General features: G+C 46.2%; 1 protein-coding gene across 5 annotated transcripts in view; it reads right to left on the bottom strand.

The window, feature by feature from the left end:
- The window catches only part of ZNF662 (zinc finger protein 662), a 42572-nt gene continuing 23961 nt past the window's right edge, over positions 6395-25005 (bottom strand). The window contains exons 1-4 of one of the 5 annotated variants that reach the window (XM_005669423.3): positions 16668-17568; positions 14996-15122; positions 13952-14068; positions 6395-9429 (exon numbers count right to left, since the gene is read on the bottom strand). In XM_005669423.3, coding sequence (XP_005669480.1) covers positions 8408-9429; positions 13952-14068; positions 14996-15122; positions 16668-16913 — 1512 coding nt within the window. In that variant the 5' untranslated portion in view covers positions 16914-17568 and the 3' untranslated portion in view covers positions 6395-8407. Of the gene's footprint in view, positions 9430-13951; positions 14069-14995; positions 15123-16585; positions 16602-16667; positions 17569-25005 lie in introns of those variants that run through there. The other 4 variants (XM_005669424.3, XM_021071712.1, XM_013981527.2 and 1 more) reach the window with 4 other exon arrangements.

Below are 25005 nucleotides of genomic sequence, written 5' to 3'. Positions count from 1 at the left end.
ACCCCAGTAACCGAGTAGCCGCGCCCGTCTCCCCCAGGGTCCGGCCAGTCCTTCTAGAACAAGCTAGACCCGCTCACCGTGGGCTCTGAATAGCCTGGGCCCTTCCCAGAGAGAAGAGGTTTGGGGTACCACACGCCGGTTCTCACAAACCAAACCTTCATAAGCTTTAAAAGAAAAAAAAAGGCTGCGCCGGAAGTATGTCATCACCCTGTCCTGTCAATTTATAACTTTCCCTGATATTCTCTCTAGTAATCTTGGAGGACCGCAGATATCGGTGGTTCCTCCTCCTAAGTTCTCGCGATACAAGCCTGAGGAAAAGGGAGGGCGGGAGAGTAGGTTTCTGCCTTTCTTCCAAGCAGTGCGTTCTGCATCGAAGCATTAGGACCTGGATTATCCAGCAAGAATCGGGCTTTTATGTCATTGGATATAGGATGAAGGGGCGGGGCCCAGCCGGGCCGAGGAGTAGAGGAACCCGCAAAGTCTTACCTGTCCTTGGGCGCGGGAGCCCTCCCATTCCCAGCGTCGACAGGCTTGGCCCTGCCCTGGCCGACTCCCCACCCTCTAGTGGGTCCCTCGCTTTAGGCCTAGGGAAGCAATCAGAGACCTGGCTGGAGATCTGAACGGGGCTAAGGGCCTGACCTGGACAGGGTGGGGACCTGAAGGCAAAGGAGCCACCAAAACTTTTGCTGCATGAAGGAAAGTCGAGGATAGAGTAGCGATCTTGATGTATATCAAGAAGACCCTTGTAAAGTCGAAAAAGCTGAGCTTTTCTGTGCTGCTTAGGGAGTCACCATGAATAACTGAGGGTTAGAAGCAGGAAGTGAATCCCAGGCCCAGCTAGAAGCCTATGTACACTGCCCTGCTTACTGGTTCAGAGACCTTCACTTGCCCACTACTGCCAGATGCCCTCATTTATCTAGTTCCTACCCCAGCCACTGTGATGCCCCACGTGGGGCTCACAGTCGACAACTCTTTATCTCACACCCATGCTCAATCACTGTTTCCCACAAAACAGCCACACTGACAGGAAGGCTGGGTCCAAAGGAGGGTCCAGGCTTCAGCCATGTCCTACTGAGGCTAACAGCTCCCCAGGACCCATGAGGCCCTTGTTTGGAAACCAGGTCACATCTTTTCAAGGTAACCTCAAGTCCTCAATGGTCTGCATAACCTGGGAGCTTTATAGGAACTCCTCTGATTACCTTGGAAAGAACTTTAAATGTGGAAGAGCAGGGGTTAGGATCTCACTGGTTAAAAGAAACTGAATGATCACAAGATACATGGTTGGGTAGGTATACCAAGGCAAAAATAAAAGAACCTATAGCAGGAGTTCCCGTTGTGGCTCAGTGGGTTAAGAACCTGACTAGAATCCATGAGGATGTAAGCTGTGATGTAGGTTGCCAATGTGGTTCAGGTGTGGTGTTGGCTAGCAGCTATAACTCAAATTTGACTCCTAGCCTGGGAACTTCCATAGGCTGCAGGTGCAGGCCTAAAAAGAGAAATAAGAAAAACAAGAACCTATACCATAGTGGTTAGTATGATACTCATTTTAGAACAGAAATCTAGTTTCAGCAAAACAACACTGTTCCTAACATTAAATTAATGCAATTTGAATATTACTGAATTTGAATGTTCAGTTGTAATTGTGTAATAAGCTATAAACAAAAGAAATTTACATCAAGTTTTAAAGGTACTATATATAATTTTTTTTCTTTTTCTTTTCCTTTTTTTTTTTTTTTTTTTTTTTTTTTTTTTTTCTTATTTTGGCCAGGGCGTGAAGCCACAGCTTGATGTGGATCTCAGTTCCCAGACCAGGTATTCACCCTGAGCCTCAGGGGTGAAAGTGCTGAGTCCTAACCACTAAACCACCAGGGAATTCCCAAGGGTACTACATTTAAATCTCTTTTTACACATTTTACAAATTCTTACGCATCCAATTGCTTTAAGCATACCCAAATTAGAATATTTTTAGCCATTTAAAACCTGCCTGCTTTGCATAATTCTTGAAATCGCACCTAATGTCTACTAGTCATGGCTAAGAAAAACTCTGGCCATAAAAGACCCCAAACCACTGCTGCCCTTCAAAGCTAGACATGTAAGCCTCCTTTCTAATTCTCTCCCCCCACCCCAACCCTTCTCCCAGGGAACTCCCTCCCCTCCTTCCCCTGCTGATTTGTTGCCTTCCATAAAGGACTTCTCTCTAGCCATCAATTAGAGGCTGCCCAATGAAGCTAATTTTTACAATAGCGCCATCTTGTGGTCCTGCCTTTTAGTTTTTTGGGGTTTTTTAAATTAAAGTAGAGCTGATGTATCCCATTTCAAGTCTTTTATCTTCATCATCCTTCAAATCTTCTAACTCACCATATAGATATTCTGTCTCTTCAGTTCCTTAATACCATTTATTGGATGCTGGTTAGATCACTACTCGTGACATTGCATCATCATGCCACCCATGAATACTGGCCTTCAATGACATCCACAGAGGTTATTACAATGACTGCAAATACAAGTCCTACACAGAATATGCAGCAGGACATGAATCGTAATAGGTGTTCTAGTCACGTTAAATTTGGTATTTGGAATGTTATAGCATTATCACTGAATCACATATTTTACAACCATGACTGCTCTTGAACTGCTGTCTTAGTCTACTCAGGCTGCTAAAACAAAACACCATGACTGGGTAGCTTATAAAAAACAGAAATTTATTTCTTAAAGTTCTGGATCCTGGGAAGTTTGAGGTCAAGGCATCAACATGGTCGAATTCTGGTGAGGGCCCTCTACCTAGTTTATAAGCAAGGCCTTCTTGCTTGTCCTCACATGATGGAAGGGTCCTAAGGTGCTCTGTGACTAATCCCATTCATGCGGGCACCTCCAAAAGGCCTTGCCTCTTAATACTGTCACTTCAGGATTAGGACTTCAACATACGAATTTCGAGGGGGACACAAAACACTGAGACCATGGCAACTGCTATAATCACTGCATTCCTAAAATGTGATTTTTTTTTATTTTTTTATTTTTTTGGCTTTTTAGGGCTGCACTTGTGGCACATGGAAGTTCCCAGGCTAGGGGTCAAATGGGAACTGTAGCCACAGGTCTACACCACAGCCACAGCAACACCAGATCTGAGCTGCATCTGTGACCTACACCACAGCTCACAGCAACACCAGATCCTTAACCCACTGAGTGAGGCCTGGGATCAACTCGCATCCTCATGGATACTAGTCAGGTTCATTACCACTGAGCCACAATGGGAATTCCCCAGATATTACAGTATTATTATAGTAAACTACTTCCAAATCCCACTCTGTGTCAGCTATTTAGTTCATCATTGGAAAACAGGGATCCTGTCCTGTAGTTATTTGATCCTGAAGTACATTCATTAAAGACAATGCCTGCAAGAGTTCCTGTCACAAGGAAGGACCTACACCACAGCTCACAGCAACTCCGGATCCTTAACCCGCTGAGCGAGGCCAGGGATTGAATCCGCGTCCTCATGGATCCTAGTCGGGTTCATTAACCACTAAGCCATGAAGGGAACTCCAAGAAATTCATTCTTGTACATGTGGCTCCTAGATTTAGTTTAATCCAAATGGGTAAATAATCCTGCCACCTGGTGACACTGTGTAGAGTTAGAAGAGGGACAAGGAGTTCCCGTCGTGGCGCAGTGGTTAATGAATCCGACTAGGAACCATGAGGTTGCGGGTTCGGTCCCTGCCCTTGCTCAGTGGGTTAACGATCCGGCGTTGCCGTGAGCTGTGGTGTAGGTTGCAGATGTGGCTCGGATCCCGCGTTGCTGTGGCTCTGGCGTAGGCCGGTGGCAACAGCTCCGATTGGACCCCTAGCCTGGGAACCTCCATATGCCACGGGAGCGGCCCAAGAAATAGCAAAAAGACAAAAAAAAAAAAAAAAAAAAAAGAAGAAGAAGAGGGACAAGATTGGATCCCTAGGGGACTACGTATCTTTAGAGGGTGGATAGAAATGGAAGAAACTCAAAGGAAGCAGGAACTAATAAGTCAGGAACATGAGGATTAAGTGGTGGCCCACAAACCAAGAGGACATTTTCAAGGGCTTTAAATTATCAACAGGGATACATACTGTAGAGGATGAAGCCAAGGAAGCCAGTTGGTTCCTGGTGGTAACCTCAGTTCAAAGAGATTGTTGGGAGCAGAAGCCAATTGCTACAGCTGAGGAGCTAGCAGACAGAGGAGAAACACAGAGCAGCTGTCATGCACCAAAACTGGTCTTTCAGAACAGCTCCCGCGCTCCTCAGGGCAAGAACCTCCAGCCCTAATGGCAGATTTTCCCATTCCCAAACTGATTCCCATTCCAGTCTTATTCATTCCACCACATGGCACCACTGTCTAACCCAGCTGCTCAAGCCAGAAACTAAAAAGCTGTCCCCGATTCCTCCCTGTCCATTATCCTTGCATCCAATCCATTAGCAGCTCACTGATTATATTTCCAAAATATATCCTAAGTCCACCTTCTCTTCATTCCATCACCACCACCCTCTCCAGGCCACCATCATCTCCAATCTGGACTGCCAGCAGTCTCCGACGTCATCTCTACTTTCACTTTTGTCCCCTTACAACCCATTTTCTATAATCATCTTATAATAGGAATCAAACATGCCATTCCTCCATTGAATACCCTTCAATGACTTCATGTTGGATGGAACTGAATGATCTGGCCCATTTATCTCTATAACCCCAACTGGTGCCACACATGTCCTGATCATTTTGCTAAAACTCTCCCGTTTCTTGAACATGCCATACTCTTTATGCCTCAGGGAGTGTGCATAGCTCTTCCCTCTGCCTGCTTTTCTTCCTATTCTTGATACAAGAGGCCTTTTCTCATCCTGATTCTTCCCTTTAATGTCACCTCCTAGGATGGGCCTTCCTTGAGCACCTGTATAGAGGGCCCCACACTTCTACCTTGTTCATTCCCTAAACAGCACTTAGCAATCTTTAATCATTTCGAATTTCTTTGGTTGATCCCTTTAATCTTCACTAGATTAATGTTCCAGGAAGGCAGGGAACATGCAGCACCGGGCATAGCGCTTTGCCTAAAGGCAGGTGCTCAACAGTATTTGCTTAAAAATACAACTTCTCAGGAGGTCCTATTGTGGCACAGCAGAAACAAATATGAAAAGAAACCATGAGGTTGCGAGTTCGATCCCTGGCCTTGCTCAGTGGGTTAAGGATCCGGCGTTGGCCGTGAGCTGTGGTGTAGGTCGAAGACGCAGCTTGGATCCCGAGGTTGCTGTGGCTGTGGCGTGGGCCAGCGGCTACAGCTCTGATTGGACCCCTAGCCTGGGAACCTCCATATGCCACTGTTGCAGCTCTAGAAAAGACCGAAAAAAAAAAAGATGGGGGAAAAAATTTTCCAAACACGTTTATACCATTCATTTCCATCTCCTGGTTCTATGTGATAAAAAAAGTTTACTGTTTATTAGAAGTACTCTAGTTGGACAATGCAAGGCCGAGTTCTTTCTACATGGCCTTAGGCTTCAGCGGTTAAGGACTCTGGTTATCAGTATGTTTGTAATTGTCAAGAAGTATAAGTTTGGTCCAAGCAGTCCTCTGGCTTCTCTTCCTCACTCCTTCACCAACAATTATATTCACTGGCTGGGAACTTATAAAGTGGGATGTCTAACTAGCAATGGAGCAAAATACAGTCTGGAGAATGGCCCTAAATGTGGAGGGTCTGGAACGGATGTTTCATGTTTTGGCCAGTGTTCTCTGCATAGGGCCTTCATTTTAAGATAGTTCACACCATTCATAAATATCCTGCATTTCTTCAGTTAGCATTAGCTTGAATTCCCTCCCTCTCCCCACCCCCCGCTTTTTTTTTTTTTTTTTTGCTTTTCAGGGCCTCACCTGAAGCATATGAAAGTTCCCAGGCTAGGGGCTGAATCAGAGCTGCAACTGCTGGCCTACAGCACAGCAACAGCAACATGGGATCTGAGCTGCATCTGGGACTTACAACACAGCTCACGGCAATGCCAGATCCTTAACCCACAGAGCAAGGCCAGGGATTGAACCCACATCCTCATAGATACTAGTCGGGTTCTTAACCCACTGGGGCCACAACAGGAACTCCTTGCATCCCCTTTAAAAATACTTTTATTAGAGTTCCCTGGTGGCCTAGTGGTTAAAGATTCGGCATTATCACTACTGGGACTTGGGTTCAATCCCTGGCCCAGGAACTTGAGCATGCCGTGAGTGCAGCAAAAAAAAAAAGAAAAATTTTAATTTTATCTTAATTAATGCTTATACACTAATTAATTAAACAAATGGAAACCCTATGTAAATTCATATGCCATATATAGTAATTAAATGTTATGTACCCACAGGAAACAAATAAATGGACAAAATAAAAATTTAAAAAAAAATTTTAAACCATAAAAATAATTTTATTTTATAGACGCCTGATTTCAAGTATAGCTAGTTAATTTTGGAATTCTTCACTTTTCCCTTCCTTGCTGAATAGAATCTCACATTTGTTTTATCTTTGATCCTGGACCTGGGGAGGGCATTTATGACTCTGATACCAAGAGACTGCATTATATCTCCACTGCTAACTGGTTGAAGATAACCAACAGAGCATCAACCATCATCAGATAGTGACCACCTCTCCCTCCTGTGTGATGGCCCCACAGCTTGCTTTGGGATGTGGGTATTCCAGTGATGAGAAGGGGAAAGACTGGGAGAGAATTTAGGATACTGGTGTAATGATAGGGCTTGCAACTATACAATATTTTATTAAAAACAAACAAACAAACAAATAAAAAACCTCCTACTTGGTTTACATTTTCCCAGTCCCAGAGTACTCTCCTATAACACAAGTGCTACCAGGTCTTCCAAGACTGCACAACCCAGACAACCACAACTGGGGTCCTTAAGTTTCTTGGTGACCTCAAGGAGGACCACAACTTCTGAGGAAGAGAAGGTCCTGGAGCTGACAATTTAACAGCAATACCATTATATCCAATGATTTTAAGTGAGGTAGACTTATGAAAAGCAGTATTAATACTTGTGTGTGGACGTGTGTGCATATATATATCTAAAAGGGAGAAGTAGAGGGAGAGAATATCCAGGAAGACACAGTAACAATGTATTGTCTCTAACGAGGCCTGGGAAGCAGGAATAACAAGGAAATTTACTTTTCACTGTTTTGAACTATTTCAACCCTTTTTTTTTATCATGGACATGTTACAGCTAGTCAAAAACAAATACATTTCAAAAGTTAAAAAACATAAAAGAAATGCAGTGTTGTTCCTTGAAGAGCCATGTAGCTGGACTAACAGGCATGAGACTATTACAAAAATGTAAGAGCACATAACTAAATACCCACTTGGGTGGTACTGATAACAAGTAAAGCACGACGAGGGACATGTTCAACTGAATGAAAAGAAGAAAAGGAAAGAAAACTTTTAGCCCAGGGCAACTTGAGCAAATAAAAATAGGCAGAAGCAGAAATGTACACAGATACAGAACAGTGGATTCTGGAGGCCTGGTTCCAATCTCAATTCTAAGCTTTACTAGCTGAAGGAGTATTATAACTTCTTTCAACCTCAGATTTCTCATTTGTAAGATGAAGATAAGAGTACCCTCCTTAGGAGTTCCCATCATGGCTCAGTGGAAACAAATCCAACTAGGAACCATGAGGTTGTGGGTTCAATCCCTAGCGTCACTCAGTGGGTTAAGGATCTGGCACTGCCGTGAGCTGTGGTGTAGGTCAAAGATGCTGCTTGGATCCCGAGTTGCTGTGGCTGTGGTGTAGGTCAGCAGCTGTAGCTCTGATTGGACCCCTAGCCTGGGAACTTCCATATGCCACAGGTGCAGCCCTAAAGAGGGAAAAAAAAAAAAAAAAAAAAGCAGGAGTTCCCTTCGTGGCTCAGCAGTTAACCAACCGGACTAGGATCCATGAGGACATGGGTTTGACCCCTGGCCTCACTCAATGGGTTAAGGATCCAGCATTGCTGTGAGCTGCGGTCTAAGTCGCAGATGTGGCCAGGATCTGGTATTGCTGTGGCTGTGGTGTAAGTCGGCAGCTGCAGCTCTGATTCGACCCCTAGCCTGGAAACCTCCACAGGTTGAGTGCAGCCCTAAAAAAAAAAAAAAAAAAAAAAAAAAAGCAAAAAGAGTACCCTTCTTATAGGGTTAAGAAAAGTTATTGAATGTATGTAAAACAGTTAGCACAGTGCCTGACACAAAGTAAATGTTGCCTAGTATGAAGATGGTTGAACAGGGAGACTAGTCTTGCTGGAGTGCACAGTATCCATTCAGGAAAAGGGGCAATACTGGCTATTACACTTACAGCAAAGTGGTGACAGTCATCTCATTTTGTGGCTGGGGCTCCTGTAGCATAAGAATTATAAGCAAGTATCATCATTATGCTTTCTCTAATGGTCATGGTGAGAGGTCTGACAGTTGTAGGGTTTTTCTCTAGCATGGCGCCTCTGGTGAGTAATCAAAACAGAATTCTGACTGAAGGCCTTCCCACAGTCATTACATTTATAGGGTCTTTCCCCAGTGTGGACTCTCTGGTGACGAGTAAGGTGTGCCTTGCAAATGAAGCTTTTCCCACAGTCAATACATCCATGAGGCCTCTCTCCAGTGTGGACCCATTGGTGCTGAGCAAGATCAGAATTCCGCATGAAGCCTTTCCCACAGTCCTTACATTCATAAGGCTTCTCCCCAGTGTGGATTCCTTGATGTCGAAGAAGGACTGGTTTCCGAGTAAAACCCTTCCCACATTTCTTACATGTATATGGTTTCTCCCCAGTGTGGATTCGCTGATGTTGTGTAAGGCTTACGTTCTGACTAAAGCGCTTCCCACATTCCTTACATTCAAAGCGTTTCTCTCCCGTATGAATTCTCTGGTGCCGAATCAAGTTTGACTTCCAAACGAAGGCTTTAGCACATTCTTGACATACATACGGTTTCACTCCTGTATGAATCCTCTGATGTACAATGCAACGTGACCTAAAACTGAAAGTCTTCCCACATTCCTTGCATTCATAGACTTTCTCTCCATTATGAATTCTCTGATGTTGATCAAAGTCTTCATTCTGATCAAAACACTGACCACATTCTTTACAGAGACAGAATACCTGCTCACTTAGGCTCTTCGGATGTGCAAGGTGGGTATGAATATCAGCATCCTCTGAACACTCTTCTACTACCATCATCTCATCTTTGACAACCTCTTCCAGAATGCCATGGGTGGTGTTCCCCACACTTCCCCTAGTGGGGTAGTCAGGCCACCTCCCTAACCTGCTTTTCTCCTCTTCACAGGTCTTTCCAAACCAGAATTCCTGGGAGCCACACCGCTGGGGTCCACTTGATAGCACCAGGTGGTCCTGTACCTTCTCAAAAATGTCCTCCTTCAGTATTCCTCCTTTCCCATTCTTCAATACACCCTCTGAAAGAAGAAACAAGAGCTGATGCAAATGTCATCATTACCCATGACAGGTCACCAAGTGGTATTAACATGTCCATTTTCCTCCAAGTGCCACGCCTGTGTCTAAGTGGCCCTGAGCTAGCTGAAAAATGGCAAAACGGGGCTAATACACAGAAAGCAACCAAAATCACAAGGCAGAAACTAGACAGAGAGTCCCTGAGGGCTGAGGGCTCTGATTTCTAGCACCAGACCAAGCATAGGGTCAGTAGGTAGGGAGGTGAGGGAGTGCCCTTGGGAAATGGTTGAATTGAATCCAAGGGAGACAAGTTGGAATTCCTTCTAGGTAGTTCATTGAGAACTGGCCACCATTCAGAGCAGAGGACCTATTCAGAAATAAAGAATATGGGAATTATCGTCATAGCTCAGAGGTTAACAAACCTGACTAGTATCCACGAGAATGCAGGTTGGATCTCTGGCCTCACCCAGTGGGTTAAGGATTAGGCATTGCTGTGAGATACGGTGTAGGTCACAGACATGGCTCAGATCCCACATTGCTATTGCCATGGCTGTGGAGTAGGCCAGCAGCTGTACCTTTGATTAGACCCCTAGCATGGGAACCTGCATATGCCGTGGGTGCGGCCCTAAGAAGATAGATAGATAGATAGATAGATAGATAGATAGATAGATAGATAGATAGATAGATATAGATAGATAAATAAAAATACTGTTATAGCAGCCAGATACATAGGCCCTCTGTTCAGTTTGAGCATAAGACACAAGACCTGCCCAACTGTATTTAACTGAGCCTATCCAAATAAAAGCTGGAAGTTTAGAGTTTAAGTTTCCTCTTGATCAGTTGGTTGAGGTGGGGATTTTTAGAGGGCCTTTTATTTGGAACATAAATGGTAAATGGAAAGTAAAGGCAGAGGAAAATGTGTGGCTGGGAGAAAAGTGTTCATTTCCTTCTCCTTTACCAGTACCAAGGAGGCTTGGACCCTCTTCTTGCAGTTTCTGTTTCAGTGGCTCTTCCACCTGTTCAAGATGGGAGATCCCAGCCCACTTTAGAAATGGCTATCCTGCCAGGGTCAAGATACAAATAAGGCTGGCTCAGTTGGAGAAGAGGGGCCCATTGGGAAAGGAGCAGAGATGGAAGTGGTGGGGGAGAGTGAAGGTTGGTGGTAACACGGATGACCTGAAACTTGAGGGTAATAAGAATATAAAGGATAGGATACAGAGGTACAGGAAAGCTGCAATTCCATCAGGTCACCAGAGTACAAACACTTACCACTCATTTGAAAATGTCAAGAAGAAATAGGAAAGACTAAGGTCTCTTCTGCACCTAGGAGCTGAGCCTATTCACATAAAAAATGATCAGGAGTTCTCCGGTGGCTCAGCAGGTCAAGAACCTGGCACTGTCACTGCTGTGGCCCAGGAACTACTGAATGCCATGGGTGCAACCAAAAAAAAAAGAAATAAAAAGTATCAGGACAGGAGAGAACTGCAAAGAGTTCTTCCTGAGGCTCTGTTGGGAAACCACAATCTCTCACTTTCCTTCTTTCCTATTCATCTGTCTACTGCCTCCTCTTTCCACAAAAGATCGACAATGGGTCTCTCCAGGGCATCCATAAGAAATGGCCTCACAGCTTCATTCAGCAAATTCCACAAGTCACCTCCTACTCTAACAATAAACAACTCTATTTACTAAGGTCCACTTAAAAACTCTTCCAACTTAGCTAGGATCTGTCTCTTTGTAACTCTCATCCAAAGCTTCCTAAGAAACAGATCAATTCTGCAATTAGAAACAATGACCTTTTATGTTGCTGAGCCAAAGGACGGTATGTCTCATTAGTATTCTCTAAGACAAAAGTGGACTTTGAGTAGGGACGTGAGTTCCAAGAAGGTCTGCTGCAGCTCAGGGAGGTGGGGTTTTGCTCAAGGAATAACTTAGCTATTAGCTTTCTGCCCAAAGCAGAAATGGGACATTCCCTTGAGCTGTGGGAAGAGCAGGTACTGAGATCTTGAGAGAATGAAGAGTGCCCTGTAGTTGCCTCCCTAAATCCATTCTATTCCTCTCCCATTAGGGGGTAGCCACCCCTTGGGTGGGAATGATCCCAACTCCAACTCCCAGTATAGGCACTCGCTGAGCTAAACCCAGTAGGTCGTCCCATCCTACTCACTACATGATAGACCAGTTCAGAGGCCAGCAATCCAGTCCAAGTCAATCAGCACGCAGTTCTTCCCTGGCTACGGTGACTGATTTAGAGCTGGCGAAAGACAGTGCATTAGAGCCATAACTGGGACCGTGATTCACGATGGTTAAAGCCTGCTCTGTTTCTCTTCCCAGGTATGAAGAAGCACAGTCCTGGTTACAACTAGCAATCACCTTACAACCACGAGAGAAGCAGATTGTAAACAAAAACCAACGTAAAACAAACAAACAAAACAAAAAGCCAAATAGGAGGAGACAGAGAAGAGCAGAGACTGCAATTGTGATCAAAACGTACCTGTAGCCCATTACCTATGAATTTCCCAATTCCACAAAATAATAAATTCCTCTTGGAGTTCCTGTCGTGGCTCAGTGGTTAACGAATCTGACTAGGAACCATGAGGTTGCAGGTTCGATCCCTGGCCTTGCTCAGTGGGTTAAGGATCCAGCATTGCCATGAGCTGTGGTGTAGGTCACCCACATTGCTGTGGCTCTGGCGTAGGCCGGCGGCTACAGCTCTGATTAGACCCCTAGCCTGAGAACCTGCATATGCCATGGGAGCAGCCCTAGAAAAGACAAAACAACAACAATAAAAAAAATTCCTTTTTATTATTTAAGTCAGTTTGAGATGGGTTGCTACTTGCAATCAAGGGTATCCTAACATGGAAAGACTTCCAGACACAGCAAGAAACTGTGAGAAGGGAGAAGTTGAGGGCACAGTTCAAGCCGCACTATGCCCAAAGAAGAGCCTCTGTGGGAAGAAGATGAAATGGGGCAGGGAATACAGTAAGAGAACACAGTCCTCAGGAGGAAGTTAGGAACAGGGAAGCCCTGTGTTGGGCCTAAATAAATGCCAGGGCTTTCTCACCAGAAATCCCTGAGGAATAGGAACTATTTGGCTCAGGGTTATTTAGACTTCTTGATCTCTTGTTTTTTGTTTTTTGTTTTTTTGGTCTTTTTAGGGCTGCTCCCACTGCATATGGAGGTTCCCAGGCTAGGGGTCGAATCAGCTTCAGCTGCCGGCCTACACCACAGCCACAGCAACTCTAGATCTGAACTATGTCTGCGATCTACCCCACAGCACATGGCAATACCAGATCCTTAACCCACTGAGCAAGGCCAGAGACTGAACCCACAACCTCATGGCTCCTAGTCAGATTTGTTTCCACTGCGCCACAACGGGAACCCCAACACTTCCTGATTTCTAATGATAAAAATGGTCATGAGGAGTTCCCGTTGTGGCTCAGCACATTAAGGACCCAATACAGTCTCCATGAAGATGCAGGTTCAATCCATGGTCCTGGTCAATGGGTAATGGATCCAGCATTGCCGCAAGCTGAGGTGTAGATTGCAGACGCGGCTTGGATCTCATGTTGCCATGCCTGTGGTGTGGGCCAGCAGCTGCAGCTCTGATTAAACCCCTACCCTGGGAACTTCCATATGCCACAGGTGCAGCCATTAAAAAAAAAAAAAAAAAAAAAAAAAAGGCCAAAGGGCAGTCAGAAAATTCTGTTGGGAGTTCCCGTCATGGCTCAGTGGAAACAAATGTGACTAGCATCCACGAGGACGTGGATTTGATCCCTGGCCTCACTCATGGGTTAAGGATCTCGCTCATGTGATGTAGGTCACAGACGTGGCTCGGATCCCGTGTTGCTGTGGCTGTGGTGTAGGCTGGCGGCCACAGCTGCAACTGGACCACTAGCCGAGGAACCTCCATACACTGAGGGGGCAGCCCTAAAAAGACAAAAGACAAAAAAAAAAAAAAAGAAACTTCTGTTGGAAGATTATAAGCTGGCCAGGAAGGTAGAAAGACCACCCCAGATCAGAAAGAAAACAGAAAAATCATGGAGTAAAGGTAAATGGTGGCCGTGAAAAGAACGTGGAGATGGGGAGGAGGCAAAACAGGCATATGACAATGGCACTCAGAGGAGCCAGGATGAGTAAAGCAAGGACTCAAGAACCATGAGGACACAGAGGAAAACAAGGAATCGCACTGGTGTCTATAGCACTAGGTGAAGAGAATCCATAACTACCACAGTTTAAAGATCAAGACAAGCAGGAGTTCCCATTGTGGCTCAGCGGTTAACAAACCTGACTAGCACCAGTGAGGACGCAGGTTCGATCCCTGGCCTCGCTTAGTGGGTTAAGGATCTGGCATTGCCTGCTGCAAGCTGTGGTGTAGGTCGCAGATGTGGCTCGGATCTGGCATGGCTGTGGCTGGGAACTTCCATGTGCCACAGGTGGAACCCCAAAAAGACAAAAAAAAAAAAAATAATAAAAGTAAAATAAAGATCATGACAAGGGAACTGGTCAAATGGTACGTGCGTCCTCACTCACCTGAGGAGATGCCCCTGGGGCCCTCTCCATCCAGAGGTCCCTCTGGGGCTGAGCTCCAGGGTGCTTCCCCTCGCTCCAGCAGGAAAATCAGAGCTGGTTTGGGAAATGGAAATGCTGCTTGACAGGAAAGAAATGAGACAGGCAGGTGAGTAGGGTGACACTGAGCAATCCCAGAGCTCCTCCCAGGCCTATATCTTCAGGGGCTGGAACGGAAGAAGGGAAATTACTAGAGAGAACAAGAAAAGGAAGTCCGGGCAAAGGGGCAGAAGACCTCGGGAGAGGGGCCCCAAGGCTTTCAAAGGTCAGGAAGCAGAGAGGGAGAGAGGTACTCAGTAACTGTGAGTGAGAAGAGAGATGACTTCACTGGTTGAGGAGCTGAGCTTTCTGGTGCTCTGCCTCTCTTGAGAATCTCAGGTTCAGACATGTGCATGAAGATGCTTGGTATTGGGCCAGGTCTCCCAAACTGAGGCTATGGGGAACAGAGGGCTCAGTGAGCCACCAGAAATCTTCTCACTTTCCCCTGTAACCACAGCACATGGGTTAGGAGGCCAGAAGTTGTCAGCCAGGAGCAAGGAAGCCCTACGTGAGGCCCAAATTGATACCAGGACTTCCCACTTCCCAGCAACCACTAAGGCTGGGTCTTTAAGAATCCAAGAGCCTGGAGTTCCCGTCATGGCTCAGTGGTTAATGAATCTGACTAGGAACCATGAGGTTGCAGGTTTGATCCCTGGCCTCGCTCACTGGGTTAAGGATCCAGCGTGGCTGTGAGCTCTGGTCGCAGATACAGCTCGGATCCCCCATTGCTGTGACTCTGGCGTAGGCTGGTGGCTACAGCTCCAATTGGACCCCTAGCCTGGGAACCTCCATATGCTGAGGGTGCGTCCCTAGAAAAAGCAGAAAGACAAAACAAAAAACAAAAAAAACAAGAATTCAAGAGCCTGAAGTTGCCACTCAGCTGAGGGTTATCAAAGACTCCTGAGCCTTTGAAGGAGAAGACAAGACATCTGAAGGGCAGAGGCAGAGTCCAAACGGAAAGCCCCTTACCGAGGGAAGCCACAGCTGCATAGTTCTCCAGCATCACCTCCCTGTACAGGGCCCTCTGAGCAGGGGCCAGGCTGGTCCATTCATTCTCAGAGAAGAAGATGGCCACATCCTCGAAGGTCACTGATTCCTGAAACAGCATCTGTTTAAATGCCCTAGGACAACCACAGGACCCAGGCCTGGAGTCACAGTAGACCAGGCACTAAGAGGTATTGGAGAGGATGCCCTATGCATTTCTGCATTCTAAATGGCTAAGGGAACTCTCAGCAGACTTTCACCTACTTACAAAGATATAATGGATCAGCCAACAATCTCAGGTCCCTTCACCTTTACTTCAGCAAACAACCTCTTATTTTTTTACGAGGCTCTGCAAGTCTTCCCTTTTCACTCCCATAGGTGCTCTAGGTGCCCCTTTCTCCACCATGTGTCCTCCTTCAAAGGTTACCAACCCTTGATAACAGGAGCAACTACCATTTATGGAGCCTGTGCCAAGTCCTCTGTATACACTACTTGGTATATGCCGCACAGCCTATAGGAGGATACTAATCCATTTAATAGAAACGGAGGCTCAGAGATTTACCTCCCCCGAGTTACAGAGCTGAGACAGAACTCAGGCCTGTTTGACTCAATGGTTCTTACCTACTATGGCACACTGCCTTCTACCCTCATTCCCGCCACCAATGCCACCCCCGGGGTAGGACTCTTGCTGTTCCCTCCCTCCCCGTCACTGCCACCTCAGTACACTCAGGCTGCTGCAGAGGCTGTACTTAACAGGGCAGAGCCCAACTGTGACTATTCTCTGCCCTCCCCGACCTCAGCACACTGACCCATCCACCCTACTCTCTCTTCCCCATATCCCAGGTCCCTTTTTCCGTATCTCTGGGAACCCTAGCTTCTGCACCTTTTCTTTCCTCTTCTTACTCTCTTAGGAAACACAAACTGTGGTTATAGAGCCATCAAGACTTCTAATTCCAGCCACTGCTTCATTCAGGATCTCAATCTCCATACTATGGAGGAGCCACTTCTGATCCATTTCACATCAGTCCTTGCCCTACAAAGTTAGCCCCTTTCTCTGCCCTCCACCCCAACTTACCCAGAACTCCAAGGTTCAAAGTCTTTGGCCGGCTCACCTTTGCACACCTAAAAAGCCCAAATCTTCTGCACTGCCGATAATTCCAGTCACCATTCAGGGACCCAGTTTACTCCCCAAGGATCATCTCCTGCAAGACCACCCTCATTCTCTACCCTATCTACATCCCTTAGGAAACCAAACCCCTTCCTTGTCCATATCCGTGCCCTTGCACCTGCAGCGCCCCTTGCCTGACGATCCAGCTCCTTCCTCCCACGCCTGCAAGTTCACGTTCATCTCAAGATGCACCTCAAACAAAATCAGCTCTGCAAAACCAGTCATGGAAATTCTGGCCGTTAGTTGTCACGCACAGGGCTCTGTGAACACCTCTGCCCCAGCTCTGGCTCATGCCTGTCCATCTGCACGTGTGCTTCCCCTGCCGCCGCAAATCTGGGGGATGTCGAATCCACTCCGTCCCTGGCCAGTTCTTCCAGGCCCTCAACTCTGAGCAGTACCCAGATTACCTGGTCGCCGCACTGTCCCCTCTCAGCCCCTAGAGCTCAGGGCAGAGACGAGCCAGCTTCGAGGCGCCGGCCCTGCACTCACCAGGCGCGCCTGAGCTGGCGTGGATTGTCCCGGCAGCAGCTGGAGCGCAGGGCCGAAACAGGTCCCGCACGCCAGGGCCACGGCCACCCTCCGGGGAAGCGAGCGCGCGCCGGGCCCGACCCTGAGCTGCCTGGGGTCGAGGAGGGACACTCCGGGCCCGAACGGGCCTGACTTAGCGGCCCCACGCCAGGGAGCCGCAAAAGCAAGACCCAGGGTCCACTCCTCCGCCGGAGCCGCCAGCCCCATGCCCAGCTCCGCGCGCCCAGCGTAGGCCAGATCTCTGCGCGGAAGAGGTGGAGGCTGTAGCCCTCTTACAATTCTGGCTACTCTAGGGCGGTGGAGGGCTTCTGCATCTCTATGGTCCTCCCTTCTCGCCTAGCAAAGGAGGGCGAGGAGAGTGGTCCAGCTCTGCCAGAGATATCGACTGCTGCCGGCGCGGCCGCGTTAAAAGATGGCCGGTGGACAGGGAGTGGCTTTGGGGGAGACTTCTGCTGGAAGTCCTTCCTGGCCCTTTTCTTCCCACGAGCCACCCTTCTCCACCTCTTTGCACCTTTGTAGAATGGATGCTGATATAAGATAGCAATACTTCACTTAACTATGCCTGCCTCCCTCTACGAGGTTCTATATTCCTGGAGAGATTACATCATTGATCTGTTCATCTTTGTGCCTCTAACATCTGCCCAGCGTCTAGCACCTCTTAGGGCCCAATTTCTTTTAAGTGCTATTGAATGTTTGTTGAATAAAATGATGCTTAAGTGTTGAAAGTTGTTCAGTTGAAGAAAGTAAGGCCCAAACTGAAAAATGACTTACTAACATCACATAGAATGTCAGGAAGTAAAGTTTGTTTGTTTGTTTGTTTTTGTTTTTGTTTTTTTGTCTTTTTGCTATTTCTTTGGGCCGCTCCCGCGGCATATGGAGGTTCCCAGGCTAGGGGTCGAATCGGCGCCGCAGCCACTGGCCTACGCCAGAGCCACAGCAACGCGGGATCCGAGCCGCGTCTGCAACCTACACCACAGCTCACGGCAACGCCGGATCGTTAACCCACTGAGCAAGGGCAGGGAGCGAACCCGCAACTTCAAGGTTCCTGGTCGGATTCGTTAACCACTGCTCCACGACGGGAACTCCGGAAGTAAAGCTTTTAAAGAAAGTTGTGAGGGGTTCCTGACATGGCTCAGGGGTTAAGGAACCCGACTAGAATCCATGAGGACCCAGGTTCTATCTTTGGCCTTGCTCCCTGGGTTAAGGATCCCGCCTTGCAGTGAGCTATGGTGTACATCACAGCCACGGCTCAGATCTGATGTTGCTGTGGCCGTGGTGTAGACCCGTGGCTATAACTCCGATTCGACCCCTAGACTGGTAACCTCCAAATGCCAGGAGAGCAGCCCTAAAAAGACAAAAAAAAAAAAAAAAAAAAAAAAAAGTTGTGAATATAAAAGGAGACCTCCCAAATGAGAACAAGAAATGGCTATTTATTCAGAGCTTGCTATATAGCAAAGGAGTCAGCCACCATCACTTACATTTGGCTGAGACTCTAAGTTAGGCAGAGAAGTGGGAAAACTTTACAGTAGAAAAAAAAAAGCAAAGGTTTCAGGAATGCTATGGTTAAAGACTGTTGGTATGGGGGCTTACTAGAAGCAAAGCATCTTATGTAATTGGTTGGAGAGCATTAATCGTTTGACCCCTTGGGCTGGTCACTGCAGACAACACTGAAATGGCTGCTGCAGATGGTGGGTCAGAGTTCTTATCTTTCCATATGATCTGGCCATTGTAGGAAGATGTTTCTTCATAGGAATTCAGGTCTACAGGCTCAGATGCCTTATGGTTTCCCCAGGTACTGAGGGCTGACAGATACTGTACCTGTGAAAAAATCACAGAGCAAAGGAGACCTCAGATGAACTCCCAGGTTTGTTGGTTTGTTTCTAAGAGCATACTGGAGTAGCTCATAAATGATCACTAGTTGGTAGTTTGTGACAGCTGAGAAGGAAGCAGACTCTTAACTTGGGGAAGATCACCGGGAAGGTTAGGCATGCAACAAATTCTCCCATTATTTTCTTTCTTTCTTTTTTTGGTCTTTTTAGGGCCACACCCATGGCACATGAGGGGTCCCAGGCTAGGGGTCCAATCAGAGTTGTAGCCACCGGCCTATTCCAGAGCCACAGCAATGCCAGCTCCAAGCCATGTCTGTGATCTACACCACAGCTCACAGCAATACCAGATCCTTAACCCACTGAGCAAGGCCAGGGATCGAACTCGAACCTCATTGTTCCTAGTCGGATTTGTTTCCGCTGCGCCACAACGGGAACTCCTCCCAAGATTTTCTTTGGGACCAGATGGAGAAAACTGAACTGGTGACAAAACAACTGTTTTAGCCCAGAACAAGGAGCTCTCAGACACCTAAGATAGGGTCCACCAGGAAAAAATAAAGGTGCCTTATGGCTATAACCAGTGTCTTGGTCCAAAATGCATAGAAAACTAAAGAGGAGAGGAATAGTCAATCACATTTAACAATATCTTTTTACTCTCTCCATTGTTCTGTCAAACACAGAGCAGCAGCAGGTGAGGTCAAGGCCAAATTGTAACTGATTTGGCCAGTAAAGGAGCCATTTTGAGACTCCAACTCTTAACCTGTTGGAGCTCCAAAGGTTAAAGACTCAACATAGTTTGAGTGGATGTTTGATCTCTGGTCTTTTTTTTTTTTTTTTTTGTCTTTTTGCTATTTCTTGGGCCGCTCCTGCGGCATATGGAGGTTCCAGGCTAGGGGTCGAATCGAGCTGCAGCCACTGGCCTACGTCAGGGCCACAGCAACGCAGCATCCAAGCCGCGTCTGCAACCTACACCACAGCTCACGGCAACGCCAGATCGTTAACCCACTGAGCAAGGCAGGGACCGAACCGGCAACCTCATGGTTCCTAGTCGGATTCGTTAACCACTGCGCCACGACGGGAACTCCTGATCTCTGGTCTTGATCAGTGGGTTAAGGATCCGGCTTTGACACAAGCTTTGGCTCCGGTCGCAAATGCAGTGTAGGTTGCAGAGGCAGCTTGGATCTGATGTTGCCATGACTGTGTCATAGGCTGGCAGCTGCAGCTCCAATACAGCCCCTAGCCTGGTAACTTCCATATGCCGCAGGTGTAGTCCTGAAAAAAAAAAAAAAGAAAGAAAGAAAGAAAAAGATTCACACAATGTACTACTTACATAAACGGTAAAAGAAAGAGTAGCCAAACATCTCAGTTTCCCAGGAACTTGTCCCACACACCAAAAGCAATGACATGGTAACAAAGGGGGCTGAATGACTACAACATGAGTTGTGGGATTCACCTTGCTAAGAAGCCAGTTTTATTTTGTTTTATTTTACTTTATTCTTCAACCATGCCCAGAGCATGTGAAAGTTCCCAGGCCAGAGATCGAGCCCCAGCCACAGCAGTGACAATGCTGGATCCTTCACTACTAGGCTTCAAGAGAACTCTGAGGAGCCATTTTATTTTATTTTATTTTATTATTTATTTATTTATTTTGTCTTTTTGCCTTTTCTAGGGCAGTTTCCATAGCATATGAAGGTTCCCAGGCTAGGGGTCTAATCAGAGCTGTAGCCACTGGCCTAGGCCAGAGCCACAGCAACACAGGATCCGAGCCGCATCTGCAACCTACACCTCAGCTCATGGCAACGCCAGATCCTTAACCCACTGAGCAAGGCCAGAGACTGAATCCACAACCTCATGGTTCCTAGTCGGATTTGTTAACCACTGCGCCACGATGGGAACTCCTAAGGAGCCAATTTTAGACTGCAGTTAAACAGTGTTATAGTCTGCAGTTACAACCTGAGGAGAGTGGGGGCAGAAAGCCTCATATTGCAACAGAACCTGGGAGGCACTAAGAAACTCTCATGACAGCCTCTCACAAGGATAGGAACAGAAGTGGGAGATGGCCTCAATAGCTTGTAAAGCTCTGCTCATTCTCTCATGTTCTGGAAGGATCACAAGGTGATCTGCCAAGACTCAGATGAGCTGTATGTAGTTCAAGCCTTTCCCTGCATGGCCTATATAAATGTGTGTGGAATTGGCAGGGCACCATGGTAGAGCTATTCCCTACAACTTTACCTCCCACCTTCTCACACGTAAAGGATTCTCAGGTGGCATAGATCCCCATGTAGGTTATCAGATACTCTCATTAACTGTACAGACAGAGGCTTGGGCCAAATCAATTCCATCTATTTGGCTTAGGCGACACTGGATAAGAGTGACCAAGATTATGATTCACAGCAGTGTAGCCAGGCTCATTGGAGGACAGGCCAGTCAGGCTCCACAGCCAGAGCCAAGCCAGCTAAACATGTTTTTAAGATAGGTGAGGCCAGAGGCATGGGCAATGGCCCATACCCCACATAAACAAGCCAGCAAGAAAAACAGCAATAAAATTGCACATCATCATTCATGCCAGGAGATCTAGAACAATCAGTGATCTGTGGAAAATGTACAAAAGGGCCCAGAATAATAGGATGAGGCTAAAGGGAATAATGTTAATGTTGAGAAAGTTAGTCTTGTCCTGTTGTCGCTTGGTGAGGCTGTTCCTTTCTGAAGTCAGTGGCTGTTGGGAAGAGGCTGAGAGACTTTAAAATAGGATCATCTGCTGGCCAGTAGCCAAACTGAGGGTGGTGGCAAAAGCATGGGTTAAATTGGCCAGATATCTCACAGAAGCTGTGATAGGTTAATGATCCGTCCCTCTGCCCCCTGATTTCCCAGAGTCTATAAGGCGTTCTGTTCCTAAGCAGGGTTGTTCTTCTCCTTCCATAGCCACAGGATCACTATGACCAGCCTCTGCAGTAACCACTTCACCTTCTCCCCACTCCTCCTGTGTCTTCCCACACTATATCCTCACTCGTCCCTAGTTAGCTCAGGAGTTCCTTTCTTTTTTCTTTTCTTTTTTGGCTGCCCCACTGGCATATGAAGTTCCGAGGCCAGGAATCAGGGCTGGAGATCAGATCCAAAACCTACAGTGCAGCTGCAGCAAACACTGGATTCTTTAAGCCACCGTGCCAGGCTAGGATGGAATCTGCATCCTGGCATCGCAGAAATGCCGCCGATCCCACTGCACCACAGCAGGAACTCAGAAGTTCCTTTCTTACATAACGTACAACACCCTAGCCCTAGATCTCCCACCCTCTGACATGTGAGCCATGCCAAGACCACCTTAGCAGTTATTGCCTCAAAATTCATGATCATTATAAGCATCATCTATAATTACCCAAATCCAGCAAGCACAGCTGAATGGCCAAAATGATAACAACACAAACTGCATTTCAGCCTTCTAGCCCCTGGCTCTTCTTTCCTACTTGCAAATTCTAGTAGTTCAATTTTCCAGAAAGGCATGAGAGGGAAAAAAATAGAGGCAGAAGGATAAATTACGTGCTTTGGGTTTCCTGCAGCCACTTGGGGCATTCTCCCACTCCTGAACCTCATGTTTAGATTTTTATTTAAATGGGAGGTACTCTTTTAGGTAACTGTCAAATTTAGAGCCCAGACTGCCTTAAATTGTACACCACTGAGAGCTGTTTGGTTGTCCAATTCTTTTTCAGTTTTTCTTTAGGAGTTTATCTTCTCTTTCAACAGCACTTGCTTCTTCGGGCATGAAAGGTCCAATGTCCCAGGTGATACAGGACATGAAAGGTCCAGTGTCCCAGGTAACTGTCCATTGTTGGTATTTTTAGCTATAAAAGTGGCACTGCTGTCTGCTTGAGTGTATTTGGTGAGTCCAAGTATGTAACACAGGCCACCTTAGAGTCCTTGAGTACTTACCTACATCTGCTGTGTGGATGAGGACGGCAGTGCCATACCCTAAAAATGTGTCTATTGCATTCCATGCCCAGGAGTACCCTCAACAGGAAAGCAGGAAGTCTATATACTCTACTTGCCAGTACCCCTAGTTAAGTGGCCCAGAATTCCCTTTGCCACTCAACTGTGTGGCTGGCAGTCCAGTCACATTTGTCAGGCTGCTGCATTCTTCCTTCCATCATGATGTTCCAAGATTCCTTCTTTTATTGTTTCCTTTCTGTTCATGGAACTTCCTTTAGCCATCATTTTAAGGTAGGTGTGCTAGTGACAATTCTCTTAATTTTCCTTAATTTTCTCTTAATTTTCCTTCATCTGAGAACATCTTGATTTCACCTTCATTTCTGAAGAATATTTTCACTGAGAGAGAATTCGGGCTTGAGAGTTCTTTTCTTTCATCATTTGCAGAATTTTGTGCCACTTTCATATGGTTTCTGCTAAAAACAATCCACTGTCATTCAAAGTCTTTCTCTATAGGTAGTATGTTGTTTTGTTTCTCTCTAGCTGCTTTCAAAACATTTTCCTTATCTTCACCTTTTTTTTTTCTTTTTTTTAGGGCCACACCCATGGCCTATGGAACGTCCCAGGCTAGGGGTCAAATCAGAGTTACAGCTGCTGGCCTACACCACAGCCACAGAAACTCGGGATCCTAGCCATGTCTGCGAACTACAGCACAGTTCATGGCAACACCAGATCCTCAACCCACTGAGCAAGGCCAGGAATAGAACCTGAATCCTCATGAATACTAGTCGGATTCATTTCTGCTGTGCCACAACGGGAACTTCCACATTTTTGAAGTTTGATTATGATATCTCTGGACTTGAATTTCTTTGGGTTTATCCTGTTAGGGATTTGTACAGCTAATTTTGATGAAATTGTTGCCAGCAATATCATAAAGATTCCCCTCAATGTTTTCTTCTAGGGGTTCTATAGCTCTAACCCCTAAGTTTAGGTCTTTGATACATTTTTAGTTAATTTTTGTATGTCGTGTAAGGTAATTTCATTCTTTTGCATGTGCTATCCAGTTTTCCTAGTTTGTCGAAATGGGGTCCTTTCCCCCTGAATGGTCTTAGCATCCTTACTGAAAATCAGTTGACCATACATGTGAGGGTTTACTTCTGCATTCTCTATTATATTCCTTCCGTCTATAGGTCTGTCCTTTTGCCAGTGCCATGATGTTTTATTTACTATAGCTTTGTAATAAAGTTCAAAGTCAGGAGGAGTGAGTATTCCAACTTCATTCTTTTTCAAGATTATTTTGGCTATTCAGGGTCCCTTGAAATTCCATATGAATCTAAGGATCAGCATGTCCATTTCTTTGAAAAAAGCTGTTGGAATTTTGATAGGAGCTGTGTTGAATCTATAGATCACTGTGGGTGGTATTGACATCTTAACATTGGTACATCTTCCTATCCATGAACATGGAATGTCCTTGCACTTATGTAAGTCTAATTCCTTTTGGCAATGTTTTGTATTTTCAGCATACAAGTCTATCACCAACTTGGTTAGATTTATTCCTAAGTTTTTAATAATTTTAGATGCTATTCAAACAAAATTGCAAGAATTTCCTTTTTGTATTGCTCACTGCTGGTGTACAAAAACACAACTGATTTTTACGTTGATCTTCTACTCTGCAACATTGCTTCCTTTATTAATTCTAGCAGTCCTCAGATGGATTCTTTGGGATTTTCTATATACAGGATCATGTCATCTGTGAGTAGAGATAGTTTTATCCCTTCCTTTACAATCTAGATGCATTTTAATTCTTTTCCTTATCTAATAACTCTGGCTGGAACTTCCAAGTGCTATGGAAAAGTTTCCTTCTCTTCCTGGAAAAAAGAAACTTTGAAAGCTAGGAAGGAAAGGAGCCATAAATAAGCCCAGCTCTAAATTAAATTAGACTACTTTTTTTCTTTTCAGGGCCACAACCTAAAGAGCTGCAGCTGCCAGCCTACACCACAGCCACAGCAACCCCAGATCCGAGCCCCATCTGCCACCTACACCGCAGCTCACCAGTAACTCCAGATCCTTAACCCACTGAGTGAGGCAAGGGATGGAACCCTCATCCTCATGGATCCCAGTCAGGTTTGTTACCACTGAGCCACAGCCAGGAACTCCAAGACTACTCTCTGATCTAAAGGCAGAGTGAAATAATTTCTCCCCTGCATCTTCATTTCACAGGTATTGCTACTGATTTCTGGGGTAAGGCAGTGGGCAGGAAGTGGCTAGCACTGGAATCGATATCATCCAGAATTGGAACAGAAGGCAAACAATATTCAAGGGATAGCCAGTGCATCCGGACTAGAGAATGCCCAGAGGAACCACAGCAGGTAAACAGAGCCCTTGGGTTGGTGTGCAGTTGCTTAAAATGCTAGGCCATGTATGGAATGAAAAGACCTCTGACGGAACCAGAAACCCACTTGAGTCCTGTCTAAAGAACTCAACCCACGCTCCTGCCCATCGTGGAATGTGCACACTCCTGCCCATCGTGGAATGTGAGGCAAGCAATAAAGGAG

The sequence above is a fragment of the Sus scrofa genome, chromosome 13 (genome assembly GCF_000003025.6).
Source record: "Sus scrofa isolate TJ Tabasco breed Duroc chromosome 13, Sscrofa11.1, whole genome shotgun sequence".
Taxonomy (NCBI): Eukaryota; Metazoa; Chordata; class Mammalia; order Artiodactyla; family Suidae; genus Sus; species Sus scrofa.
Note: the sequence above shows the minus strand (reverse complement) of the source record. Positions and strands in the feature narration are given on the sequence as shown.